At 29.4% G+C, this 14775-nt stretch overlaps 1 protein-coding gene and 1 long non-coding RNA gene across 4 annotated transcripts in view; one reads left to right on the top strand and one right to left on the bottom strand.

Annotated features, from left to right (window-relative positions):
- The first annotated feature begins 66 nt into the window (after positions 1-66).
- The window catches only part of LOC136796489 (uncharacterized), a 16068-nt gene continuing 1359 nt past the window's right edge, over positions 67-14775 (top strand). The window contains exons 1-4 of one of the 2 annotated variants that reach the window (XR_010844199.1): positions 67-371; positions 2644-2837; positions 7248-7418; positions 8306-8531. This is a non-coding gene — a long non-coding RNA (uncharacterized lncRNA). Of the gene's footprint in view, positions 372-2643; positions 2838-7247; positions 7419-8305; positions 8786-14775 lie in introns of those variants that run through there. The other variant, XR_010844198.1, reaches the window with a different exon arrangement.
- The window catches only part of LOC106689638 (protein bric-a-brac 2), a 28597-nt gene continuing 17549 nt past the window's right edge, over positions 3728-14775 (bottom strand). The window contains exons 6-8 of one of the 2 annotated variants that reach the window (XM_014434732.3): positions 6331-6635; positions 4970-5152; positions 3728-4132 (exon numbers count right to left, since the gene is read on the bottom strand). In XM_014434732.3, the coding sequence (XP_014290218.1) occupies positions 4016-4132; positions 4970-5152; positions 6331-6635 (605 nt within the window). In that variant the 3' untranslated portion in view covers positions 3728-4015. The remainder of the gene's footprint in view (positions 4133-4969; positions 5153-6330; positions 6636-14775) is intronic. The other variant, XM_014434731.3, reaches the window with a different exon arrangement.

Here is a 14775-nt window from a genome sequence, read left to right as displayed (position 1 = left end):
ATGTTTAGCACATTCAACCAAATATATCTGTATGTATATATGTGTAAATATTTATATTTGTGTTTGTGTAATTATAAATAATGAGGCTATCATAAATAAATGAAGGTCAGTCGGGGTAAGTGCAAACTGACAAAAAAAATGTTGTCATTGGAAGGTAATAGGTAATTACTTTTCAAGATGGAGAACTAAACATTGTCTTTATATACGATATACCATTTCTCTACAGAAAAACCTTGAAAATAATTATTTGGTCCATCCATACTAAAAATATTTGAAATACTAATGTATGCACAAGTACGAACTTAACCGCAAACAAAGGGGATAAGAGCGACAGGGGTGTTTTACATATGTGCATATTATTGGAAGGAGAGGTAAAATCTAAATTTCACAACAATTTTAAGACACCGTAGAAATGGAAAGTATTAGCTGTAATTTATGCTTTTCCTAAACATGTTTGAAAAACTGACCTCTCCAATTAGACTTTATAAGGAATTTTGAGTATATTTGCCTACCAGTTGGAATAATTTTTTACAATTTTCGGAGGTTGAAGTCTACTATAAATTTTCCAACTTTAGGGGCTATTTAATTATTATAAATACCGAAGTATTCGCTGGTTATTGTTTGGGCAACGTTTTAGACTTTGTGACTAAGGAACCACCATAACCCTACCCTCGTAATCAGAAATGGCGCAAAAGGGTGGAGATTAAGCCAAGTCTCTTGAAGGCAACTATACGTTTAACTTCATAAGTTTGGCAAATTTTTTTTTTTTTTTGTTACTAAAGATTAGGAGGTAAGAAAAAATAAAGTTAATAAGTAATAGTAATTCAAAAAACAAACAACAAAATGTGAGCACGCTTAGAGTAACTCCAAACTTTTTTCCTTGTTCGATCCCCCTAACTAGCCATTTCTGGCATACGAGGTGTGGCAGCAACTATCAATTACAGCGTACCGGATGCCATCCTATGAAAGAAATAAATCTCACCTTCTTGCATCTCTAGGCCTGGGAGCATACCCTCTCCATTATTATCCTTCCTTCAAGATTGTGACTTGTAGTAATGGTTGATATTCTGACACATGTAATGTGGGTTATAGAGAAAAAAAAGTAATTAAGTGAAGTAAAGTAATTTTTGTTTACTGAATAGAGGTTTGGGTTTAGGGTTACTAGGAATAGTTTTTCTGTATTACAAATTCCTATCCTAAATAATTTATGATGCCATGAAGAAGTCTTTGAGCAGAGAATATTAGTTAATGTTTTTAGGATCATCAAATTAAAGAGCATATTTTTTTAAAACCAGTGGAATAATACCTGCATGGATTACATTTAACCTTTTTTAACAACTCTTAATCTCAGCAATTTTGTTTATAGTTTTTAAATAATACTTATAATAATTTTATTTTTCTCATTTCTTAAAGCTGTTTTATTCATGTAAAAGATTTTAAACAAATCTATAAAACAAAACCAATAATCAAGAACCAAGTTTTATTTATATACATATATATCACGTCAAAATCAAATTAAATGCATACTCTTCTGCATTGAAACCCAATTATGGTTATGAAACTTTTTCTGAGTTCCCAGATTATAATTTAGGAGAACATATTCAACTTTTAATTACCCAATAATTCAAATCATTAATATGGCATTTGATCTAATAAATAAATCAATATCAATATTAACATAATACCCTAATAAATTAATTGGAAAATAATGCCATATAGCAAAAAATAAGGACAAGAATTTATCTAAAACACGACAAGCTCAAATAAAAAACAAGAAATAACAAAAAAAATAATAACTAAAAACTTAAATATGGATCGGCTACCCACACAAACCATCCTTCAAAAAAATTTAAATTACTTACATATATTGACCAGTTAACATATAGTATCATAAAAATCTTTAAAAAATTAGAAGTCTATGAATTTAAATCACGTTAAAATCTGGATATTCAATTAGAAATTTATTGATAAAAAAAAGACCCAAGCCCATAAAAAATTAGAGATATTGAATACACAATATATCATAAATAAATCCTAGATAGACTTGACATACATCAATATACAACCACAAGAGCACATTAAGACCAAATTCCAAAACCAACATTGCCTTGTTTGTGAAATGAAATAGATTTATCTAATATCAAAATCTTGTATCAAGTAGAAGTCATTAGAATCAATTTACATAGGAATAGATCATGACAAAGGGCTCAAATTAAAACAAGAAGCAGCCCATATACCAAAACATTATTTACATATTATTGTAAATAAAAAAAATTATGATGGTAGAAAAATTGATTTAATAGTATTAATTTTTGGTGAAATATATTAAACGAGCAGATTAGCAGGGTCATTTTGGTTAAAATATATTCAAATACATGTTCCAAAAAACGGGGAAAAATATATATATAAATTTTATGTACATTAATATTATTATGTTTGATGTAAGATATTTTTCTATCATATAAAATAAACATATCAAAAAGCCTTCAATATTTGTTATTTAACTGAATAGTCTATATGCTTAGTTATATTTTAAAATAAAATTGACCATTCTGTCATCTTTGAGACTCTAGATATTGTTTCGTAAAATATATAAACATATATATATATATATATATAATAACCATTCCTTTTTTTTTTAAGGCAATCCACGTTGAAAGTGATGTTTGCCTAGTTATCTACAGGTGACCAACCTAGTCTAACCATGGTTGGAGGTCAAGTTTTTCATTTTGAGGGACCGCCACTTAATGAAAAAGTCAACGCCCCAAGGCCGGATTCGAACTGGCACCGCCCACAGACCTCAGAACGATAGACTTGCGCCTAACCCCTAAGCTATAGTACAGCCCTAACCGTTCCTTAAATTTCTAAAAAAATTATATTTTAATATGCTTACTATTTTGATGGATTGAGATAGGTTAATAAGAGTATTTTTTGCTGTTTTAAGGTATTGTACACAATTTTCCTGTGATTGTACCATCATGATATCTTGAATAGTTTTAGAAACCAAAATTTGTAAAGGTATTGGTATATGGGCAGTGCACAATAAAGGCTTGCTTTTCCAGAGTCTTCTGATAAAGCTAAATTAATAAAACTAAAAACTTCATTTCAACAAAAACTATAAATGGTCAGAGATTTTTTTTGCAGGTGTTATCAGGTTAATAATAGAATTCATTGTGCGATTTTTCATCTAAATTATAGGGAATGGGTGACAAATTAATTTTTATCAGGTGATTAGATGCAGAATGATCCTATTAAATATTATACAATCTTCATCCAGTGGTACCAAATTATTAACATGGATATTTTACTGCCCAGAATCAAATCTTTTTTAACATTTTAAACTTGAGGGAGGTCTAACTTCCGACAACTTGAACTCCTATGGCCCTTATTACCATATAAAGTATCACATGAGGAGATGGTTAGTGGAATGTTTTCAAACTTTTTCCTCACTCATATTTGACAGACTTGCATGTGAGTAGCAACCTCTAAGGCATACCTGGAGGGTATGATATAGATTTGTAGATTTGAATCCCATGCTCACATGTTATTAATAACACTAACAACTATCATGGATCATCCTGAAATAAATCATTCTTAGTTTATATAGTTTGTACAGACAAACCAGTCTCCAGTTTGGATTTAGGAATAGAGGCTGCTTCAGCAGATTTATAGTATGAGTAAATTAATCATGGAATTGGTAAATATATTATCTATATATTTGAAACAACAATAAAAATATAATACAAGAAATATCATAACCCACACTAAATGGTTACAATAAGTACTATAAAGGTATTTAAAATACATTTGTATTTAACAACATATATTACACTATTTATTAACAACAAACACACTAAAAAACGTATTTTAAAAATAGATTTGTTTAATTTATAGATAAAATTTCTTTTCATTTCAAAGTTCCATATCACAGACAAAGCTCATACATAGTATGAGAGTAAATAATAAAAAAAAATAAATAAATAAAACAGTAACTGGGTTTGAAGTTCAAAAAATCTTATAATGATGATGTTTTCATAATAGTTGTCAATGACTGTCCTGATTGAAGAGGATCGGATGGAGTAATGTCTCTAGTAACTACTGATCCTGAACTACCCTGCCTTTCATGATATTCCTGGATTGGAAAAAAAAAAAAAAAAATGAACACCACATTCAAACATAATATAAATATTGAAAGGATGTTAAAAAAATTCTAAAAATCAACTAATACAAAATGATAAATTAACCAATGAAGAAATAATAATGGGAAGAACAGACATTTTCTTTCATTATAGTAGGTTTCAACCATAATTCATTTTAGTAATATTTAGCAAACAATGTATCATCTTTTGTTTAGTAACAACATTATTCTAGTTTTATTCTAATTAATGGGGATTTTTATTTATTTGTGTTCTTCACTGACCGCACCCCGACCATCTTGTCATATATATTATCCGAGGTCAACAATTTTCTCATCAATATAAAGTAATAAATTAATTAAAGAAAAAATATGACTTTTTTCATTATTATAGGTTTTCCACCATGATTCATCAATTGACCACTACTAAACCTAAACTATTGACTGAAATTAACAATACTTTCCTTTTCATGCCAAGTATCAATATTATTGGTCAGTATCGGAAAATGACTTGTGCCTAATTGATTTAAAACTCTATAATACTGCCTAATCACAAAATTTAAATTATATGGCTAGAAAAGAAAAATATTGTGGATTTTCATCAAGTTGGGACCAGATGTACAACACTTTTAGCAAAATAAAAATTGGAATTAAACAAAATGTATAAAAGTTTTTCTACAAAAGATTTCTTTCTTTTTTTTCAAGCCAATAATTTGGAACATCTACTATAATAAAAGGTAATAACCTTCTATTATAGTAGGTGTTCCAGTGCCTCTATTTCTAGAAATCAAGCATTGATGTACAACAAACAGCATTCAATAAATTAAAACCAACCTGAAAGCAAGGGACAATGCACAAGTTCGTTTGACATTCTGGACAATGATATTTTGTTTTTCTTCTCAATATTCTGCCATGCTTATCAATGGTGTTCCAGCAAAAATTGCATCCCAAAGCTGGACCAGGCCTGAGAACTGGACAATGGCAGGCTCTTGCTGCTTCACATGGTTCATTTGAACACTGAAAATAAGGAAATTAACAAACAAATTATTTTCACATATTATTATATATGAGGGATTAAGAACAAGAGAGATGGGTCTATCCCACATTCTGAAAGTCAAGCACAAAACTAGTTTTTCTGGAATTAAAATAATACATTTTTAAAATTTTTCTCTTGATCATAGCAATGTAAGGATTTAATTTCAAAATTGGTCTGACAGTTTGATAAAAATTTGTAAAATCCTATACATAAAGGGTTTTCTCAAAATTGTGCCAAGTGGGTTAGTTCAATCTGGTTCTCGAAACCTTGTTTGTAATACAAATATGAATAAACGTAGGGACAATCTGTCTGATTGAAATTGGAAGTTCATATAAAACATTATTTTTGGAATTAGTTTATAACATTTTATAATCTTCTTGTGATCTCATAAGGAATGATTTGATGAACACTACAAGCATAGACCACCCAGGCCTCCTTGTATAACGCCTCATTGGCCATCACTTCCATGAAACATTCAAATCATTCTCTAAATTTGTAAGACTTTTTTTAGAGTTACATAACTCAATTTGGAGCCCTAGAAAGTATTAACATTTTTTTTCTGTTTCATACATACATACCAAAATACATATGTTCCCACTTTTCTTCCCGGCTGGATAAATATTTTATGCCCTTAAAATTAGGGTGAGAGAAATGGACTTTAATGTAGCACCCATTGCTTTATGTCTAGTTATTAATCAGGTAAATCTACACCCTTGTTATCACTTCTTTTACGGAAACAGAGAGCTCCCATAAGTGAATCATAAGATGATTGTTTGATAAAAATCTGGTACGGACATCTCAGAACTTTCACTAACCACCCTACTTAATGATCATATTAATCTTTGTAAGTTTCATAACAATTCTTTATTATTCTGGGTGGTAATACTTTCTCTTACAATACATTAAAAAAAAAGGTTAAATAAATATCTTATATTTTACATGATCATAAGTTATCTTATGAGGAGAAGATGGTCAGCAAAAATACACAAATAAAATTTAATTAATAATTTTATTTGTGTATGTTTTGCTGACCACACCCCAACCATCTTCTCACATTAATTTACAGTCAACAACTAAAAACTCATAAGTTATCTTAAATTGAGAATACTGAAAATTGGTAATTAAATATATTTAATGAGAAGTTCAAACTTATTAATACCTGAGGAGTGGAAATGGTGCGCCTGAATTCTTCTACTTTCAACCTCAGCTGTGGAGGATTTTCAGCTGGAGAAGGGCAAGTAGTTACTGTTGTTAAATGAGGGCTCGAATTCTGCTTAGTGAGATAACTTTGCTGAGGAACAGCCAACAGGTTGGGCGTAGGTTCAGAGCACTGTCGCTCCATTCTGGGAAGTTCACTCTCCCCTTCACAGTGTAAAACTTCACTTTCTTTTTTAATTCTATGCTGCCTCATTAACAACCGTCCTCTCTTTGAACCTATCGATGGAGTGGGTGTAGGTTCAACAACTGCAAAATGTTCACTTAACTATTAATTAGTTTAATAACTTCAGTCATCGCTAAGAGAACATTCCATTAAAAAATATTATTTTTATAATAACTTCTTAATAAGGGTTAATAAGTCTTTAGTGCATAATATTTAAAAATAACTTTATTAAGAGTAATGCTTCTTAATATTTTGGAGTGATGTTAATACAGTGAATTATTGAAAAACAAAATGAAAGCTTAATTTTCATACTTCTGAGATAAATCATTTTCCTTTGTGTTAATAAGATTATTTTGGGAAAGGACTACCATTTTTTAAATTATTTTAAATTCATACCTATCATCATTACTCAGTAGAGACAAGTAAAAAAAAGGGTATCATTAAATCTAATTTGTCATGTCAAACAAGGTAACTCCTCCTGAAATAAAATTACAATAATTTAACTAATCAATAATCCGGGTTCTTTTAATTTACCTGAGAGAACTTTCAAGCATCTGTGGCGATATATACTGTATCCATAAGACTTACCATTTTTGGTTCGAGGGCATAGAAATATGTAGATCATATACTTAGATTAATTTAAACCATTTGCTTATAGTACTTTAATGTTACTACAGCACTTTATTCTTTTCTAGACAGTCAAGAGTGAAAGAGCCACAAGGCGATTGGTTTATTATAATCCACTAACTTAACAGTCACTTTTCCTTTTGATAATATTCAAAAACTGTGGCATTGTAATAATAAGGGAAAGTATCTAAGGAACGAATTCATAAGCATTAAACTTAAGAGATGTTCTCACAACCCAGGTCAGTAGATACAGAATCAGCACTCATTATTCTCAAGTTTACACACTGTTGAATGAAAATAAATAGAAGACAGTACCCTTCTAAAACTTTTTTATACACTGTATATTTCAGATGTATATACAATGTTTTACAGAAAGCCAAGTATTATTACACTGACTATAACATTACTGGAACAGTGAATTAGGATCAGGGGTCAGTTCAATAATATGAGTAATATATCTAGGAACAAAGACTAGAGCTATATATTTTCCTTAGAACTTCCTTTTGTGTACACCTTGTAGTACCTAATAAACCTCTTTTTATACAAAAAAGAAATTCCAGTAGCATAAATTATTTATTAGAGAATTTTTATTATTTATGTGTATGATAATACATGAATGCTGCTCATATATAATTCAAATTCACCACAAGGTGGCCAGCCTGCTCATAACTCTGAATTCAATACCATAGAACAGGGATGAACTTGGCAGGTATGTGAGGAAAAAAAACACTCATGAGAACTTAAATAAGCTTGAAACAAGTTTGATGGAGGCGTAAAAAAAAAAAAAAAGAGGCAGCAATCACTATTAGAAGTATACTTATACAGACAGTTAGTTATTCTTGCAAAAGGAGGAAATATCTGCGGCTACTACTGCTAAAGCTAATCTGAAATATTTATCTTTATCTTATCCACAAATAAGAACTTCTTTACTAGAAATAAAATTTTTAGTGAAACAGTTCTTCTTTTTCTCCCTTCTCAGTTACTTTCACCAACTTATGCCAGCCATTGCTGTCCTCCATAGTACTTTTATACTTGCCTCTTTTTTCTTTTTTCCTGATTCGGTGATTCTGTACATCTATCTAATTTCTAAGGTTGATTCCTTAGCCTCTTTTCTGTGTGTTTTCAGGAGTTCTCTCTCCTAAGATAACCGAATGATGTGAGATATTTTCTTTCTGGAATTTCTAACAGCTGTGGCACCCATAAGTTTTCTCTAATCCAAGTTATGAATGTGATCTCTTCTAGTTCAGCCAGCTACCCTCGTTGTACATGGTATTTCATTCCAGATGTGGTAAGTCTGTTTTTAAGCTAGTCAAGTGGGATCCAGCTCTTCCACTTCAGGTTCGGAAGGAGCAGTGAGTTATATATATTTATTTTTGTCATATTTTCAAACTCTTTTTTTGCTATGACATTGTTGCAGATCTCGTAATAATAATAATAATGATAATATATTTCTTTTGAGAGCAGATATGGTAATATATAGCATTTGCTTAATTTTTTGTATGTATCCCTAGATCTATTTTACCATTTCTTTTAACAACTGTTCCGAGGTACAAATAGTCTTCTATCTACTCTAGGATTTTACTCCTACAATTTATATTTTCTTAATATTATGTCACATTAATTAAAAAATCAATCTTTTTTTTTAATTTTAATAAATTTCTGTTTTCTTTTAATTAGATCGTGTAAGCTTTTACAACCTTTGTTTGACATTTTTAATTGTTAGGATATTATTGAAAGAATCCAAATACAAAGCCAAAAATAAAACAGATAGTATGTGCTTATTTTTTATTATTTCACTATAATTTAGTCTATTTAGTAGTAGACCATCCAACAAATTTAAGGAATAGAAACACAAGATCCCAATAAAGTACTTCAAATTGTCGGCAAAAATAAACAGTAAACCTTCACTAGTGTGTAAAAATGAATATGTACACAACAGTTTATTTCTGAACTCTTTGAAATTATTTTACATTTTAATAACTATTTATTTGCTGATGTTTCGCTCTACTTTGTAGAGCTTCATCTGAGCTGTTGAAGTTGAAAAATATTGAAAGATTTCAACTCGACCAGCCCTGATGAAGCTCTACAAAGTGGAGTGAAACATCAGAAAATATAACTATTTTTAACCGGTAACTAATCTTTGTTCTTTTTTTACCACACCCCCGCCATCTCCTTCATATTTTATATTTTCTTTTTATGAAATAATCTTGGTAAAAATTATTTCTTGGAACAAAACAAACATATTTGACTACTTAAAAACACTACATTGTTTACTAAATAAAAAATAAAAACTTTAATTAAAAATTAAAAGAAACTTCCATTTTGGCAGAAAGTTGTAATTTATAAAATAATAAAGTGTATAAAATATCATTAGATTTTATGGATCCTAAGATTCAGAGAAATTTTGAAGTTTAACCTTAATTATCAGAAAAAAAGGATGACTTTATAAACATAACAAAGGCTTTTAAATTTAAAGCCATTGGTCGATACCTTTTATTTTTAAAAAATTGTTTAAACAACAGAGCAGATTTGGGACTTTAAAGCTGGAAAACATAGTTTATTAGCCTTTTACCAGCTAAATGTCCCAAAACAGCTATATGTGTTTTTGAAGCTTTAAGTCAATACACTGTCTTAGCCTACCTTACGGTTAACTGTCCATATGTAATTATTATAATTACGAGGTATAGCTTGACAAGTATTTTTCATCTTATTTATTATAATATTTGAAAAAATAATTTCTCAAATGGCATCTTGCGACACTTAGCTATTGTCTATGGACTACCTGTTGGGAAATATTAGTATAATAGCATTCAGCTACTCAATGATCATGACTTCAGGAAATGGTCCCAGACTTAGGAATTTTAAGAAAAAGAATGAACAGTATTTGTACTGTAATCTTAGCTCAGGAAAATGTTTGGGGAAATAAAATAAATATATATTGAAACAAAAAAGTAATTTGTTTTGAAAAAAAAAATCATATCGGACACCAATGCATGAGCTTAAATTGCATTATCAAGTATTATTAATAAAAAATGGTAATGAATATTAAAACAATTATTTTAATAAAATGAAAAGTTTCCTTAACAAGTTAAATGATTATTTTGAAAAGAGTAATATAAATTAATAGTGGACTTATAATAGAATGAAAGTGTTAAGAATTGACGAATGTGTGGAATGTTGGCCATTGTAAGAGAATAAAAAAGAAGTTGGAATGGTGTACATGATTTCTTAGAAATAAATCAATTTGCAACAAAGCTTAAAAAATGGATAAAGCCTACAGTAACAGCATCAAGATTAGAAAGAAAACATAATGTTTGTGCTTCTGATTCAGTCCAACTTCAAAATGAATGGAAAATCTTTCACAGACAATTCATTTCATTTCATTCAAAATTCAAACTCATTAAACACTCTAAACTAAATGTCACAATCCAGGATTTAATTTAAATCAAACCACTTAAGAAACTATACATCATCTCACAAAAAAAAAAGAACTAGAATAGAAAAAAAAAGCCATACCAGAAAACAAGAAAAGCTACATTCCTTGTTGACTCTCAAACAGTAATTACAATCTCTCTTATAATAGCAGTTGTAATTGTGATCAGTAATGTGCCCAAAACTACTGGATGAGCTAATATTTAAATTAAATATGGGAAGAGATCTAGAATGACTTCTATAGATACTAAACACCATGCAGAAAATGAAAAACTAGACAAGTTGGTCAATATAGGATCTTCTCTTCCACAGCATCTTTTATCATTAACATTAACCAATCTATGGATATATTTCAGTATAAACAAACGGCTATAACTTTATCAGATTAACTCTTCTATTGGTAAAAGGTGGGAAAATTGTGTCACAGAAGGCTCAATCCCTCACAACCAGAGTTGGGTGGAAATTATTCGATTCATGACTAAATTTTTATTCACCAAAAGATATTCAAGACTTATGGCTAATTTTTTTGTCAGCGTGACTAATATAAAACGAATATTGGGAAAATAATTTTTTTTTTTGTAACTTCAAACTAACAAATGAACCTTTAGTCGTTATTAATGATTAATATTTTGATTGTAGTCATTGTTTAATGTTTCTTAGTAATTTCATTGTTTTATCTAAGACGATTTATTAATCTACTGCATAAAGTAAGGATTTTATTAATTTGATTGAATTTTTTATCAATGTTTACCCATAATTTAACCATTCTTAATACAATTCTATGATTATTTTTTTAATCAAAATGGTAGAGCTCAAAGGTGGTCCTTGTAAGATTCTTTGAATTTCTTGTAATAATCAAAAGTAATTCTTTTTTAAATTTCCGATTTTATTCCTCGAATAGGTTATGTTTATGCAAATCACAGTTTAAAAATAATTAAAAACTAAAACTCCACTCTCATAAACTCAATTCTTCATATTAATTATTACAGCCATATTAATATAAAGTTTTCATGAAAATAAACAAAACCCAGATGTGAATAATGATTCATTTACTAAACCAGGAGACATATCAGGAAATTCATTTATTATCGCAAGCTTCTGATTGCATTGAAAAATTGTTCACCAATATTTTCAATGCAGTTTTGAGACTTGACGTAAGGTACTGAAGCATTTTTTTTATAGGCAATGCTTTATGAAAAAGAATTGTGATTCAACTTAGTCTCCATGGGCTAAACAAGCTGAGTGTACGCTGGAAATGTTTTCTGCTGCCAATTTAAAAAGTTGTACAATTATTTGATTTTCACTTTTGAATTTTTTGTTTTTAATTTCATGGCATTTGCAAACTGCCAGTCGTTATATAGAATTCCGAAACTCCGTCATCAGGGCTATGCAACAGATTTTGGGAGGGCTATACCATTATTTGCTGTAGCAAAAAAAAGTACACCTCTGGTTCCAAATGAAAATCTTCATGAAAACAGAGGTTTATGAAACTTTTTTGTTTTTATTTGGCAGCAGATACATTGAAAAAAAGAAAATCTTTGAAATTTGGCTGTCAGAAACAATGCTAGTTTTTGAAAATTATAAGAGCAACTGTGTTGTGTTTAAGGGAATCATAAATAACCTGACTAAAATATTCAACTTTCATTTCCACATTGTAATTTACAAGGGATGCACTGAGACCAATTGTGGAAAACTTACTAATATAATTAGCTCGTCCATCCCACTTTACAATTGAAAACAAAATTTCCCGATAGAGAGAACCTTTGATTAATTGGTATCATTGTCTATCCTTGGAACTCACCAATACCTTGAGTTAATTCCCAAAACTGCATTGAATATATTGGTAAATAATTTTTCAATGCAATCAGAAGCTTGTAAAAATAAAGAATTTCCTGATATATCTCCTGACATATTAACTGAATCATAATTCACATCTGCGTTATGCTTATTTTCATGAAAACTTTAACATTAATATGGCTGTAATAATTAATATGAAGAATTGAATCATTAGAGAAGAGGTTTTTTTTTTTTTTTTTAAATAATTTATTTATTGATATTTACAACTGTATACACATATATACAACAAGTAAATTTTCTGTAGGTGACATAGTGACATGATAAAAACATGTGGAGAATCTACCCCCTGATAGAACTCCAATGACATTTCTAGAGGAGAAGATCTCGAGGCCATCTTCTTTTCAGATGCCTAGGAGGATTATTAGGTAATGAAGGAGAAGCCAGGTTAGAAACAAGTGGATTTGGGTGGTTGAGAAGTTTATTATGGAAGGAACGGTATCTGGTTCTGGCCAAATATGGAATATTGAGGTCCTGATGGATGACTTGATTTGTGACAAAGTAAGGAGCATTAAGGATTTTACGAAGGATTTTGGACTGTAAAGATTGGATTCTGGAGGAATTTGATGGTTTAGTGGACCCCAAAGCTCAACTCTGTATGTCCAGATAGGCCTTATAATAGTCATGTAGATCAGTATTTTGTAATGGATTGGCAATTTAGACCGTTTGTCTAGTAAATGTTGCAATAGTCGGAATCTACGAGCAGTTTCTTGTCTTTTTAGTCTTGTATGAGGATTTCATGTCAGTCGTTTGTCAAGATGTAGTAGGTTTAGTTTTTAAAACTGTGATTTGCATCAACATAATCAATTCAAGGAATAAATTCAGAAATTTAAAAAAAAAAAAGTACTTTTGATCATCTTAAAAAAATTGAAATAAAAATATTAAATTAGGTTTTGAGAAACGCTCACTTATCCCAACCTATATGGGGTTGCATATCATATGAAAGGGCATAAAATGTATTGTAAAATGATGCCTAATCCATAACTTGAGCTAAATTAGGGAAGCTTCTGCAGCATTTCCAAAATTTGTTCTCTGTTTTTTAGCCCATTTATGAGAGCTTAACAGCTTTATAATCATAAACGAGTGGACATATCTCAATAAAATTTCACATTTTTCCAATTCGATACATATACAACATGTTGAAAATTTTTCAGAAAATTTCAAATAGTAAGGTTCAGATGTGGATGATCCAAGAGAGAAATGCTTAGAAATTAATTTGTGTTAAAATTGTTTAAGTTAAGTTTTTAAAATTTTGTAAGAATCAGTTTTCGCTTACTTTTCCTTATTTAAAAAAAAATAGTTTAGTTATACAATCAGTAGTTTCTTCTCTTGGTAACATACCAATTTTTTTTCTGTTAGAATAGGATCCAATTAAATTTGTGATTCATTGGACATAAAAAAAAACTTAAAATGTATTTTCACTTAATTAAATATTTATTTAAATAAATCTCTATTCAACTAATTTTTTATCCAATTGAAAGTTTTGTTTAAGATCAATGACTAAAAATCTATTCGTACAGTCGTCTTTTTAATTGAATAAATTTTCAACCAACTAATGCCCAACTATGCTCACAACAGAACCTTGTTCTCGTCCATATGGGAACAGCCCATGGCTACCTGCCGGCCCATCTACATGGAATCTCACCTCTCCTATCTTCTTTAAACAATATGATATCCAATACTTATTGCTATACATATGTAACCCAATTCTGTAATTTAAAATTTAATTTAATTCTGTAATATCTGTACATGCAGTGATCCACAAAGAGAGGATGTCGGATAAATGTATTGGATGTATTCAGAAAGAGAGTACAAAAGATTCTATTACATTAATTAATACGCCTTTAACGTGAAACTCATTTGAAAATACATTTAATAGTATTTTCAATAAAGAAATATTTTATATATTTATATTTATAACTTTTTATTTTCAATCTTCAAAAAGGAAAGAAAAAATAGTTCTGTATAAAGAAAAAGACATTAACAACCCCCTATAACTATTATAATGATATGCTTTGATATCCTTATATTGAATAAGAACAATATAACGAATAAAACATATCTAACTGAGAAGGAATAAATTCAGGCCCATATAATGTCTCTACTATCTAAATATACATTGTAAGACAGGCAGAAAAAAAATATAAATTACTGATTGTGATCCCTGGACTATATTTAAATTGGTTAGGAAATTAATATTAGACATAATAGATTGGAATTGGGTGGATGGTATTAAATGTAAATATGTATGTATATATATATATACAACAAGTAAATTTGCTGTAGGTGACATTGTGACATGATAAAAAC

Source organism: Halyomorpha halys, unplaced genomic scaffold, assembly GCF_000696795.3.
Source record: "Halyomorpha halys isolate HHAL.00 unplaced genomic scaffold, Hhal_1.1 Scaffold1421.1, whole genome shotgun sequence".
In the NCBI taxonomy this organism is placed as follows: domain Eukaryota; kingdom Metazoa; phylum Arthropoda; class Insecta; order Hemiptera; family Pentatomidae; genus Halyomorpha; species Halyomorpha halys.
This window is presented reverse-complemented; position numbering and strand designations above follow the sequence as displayed.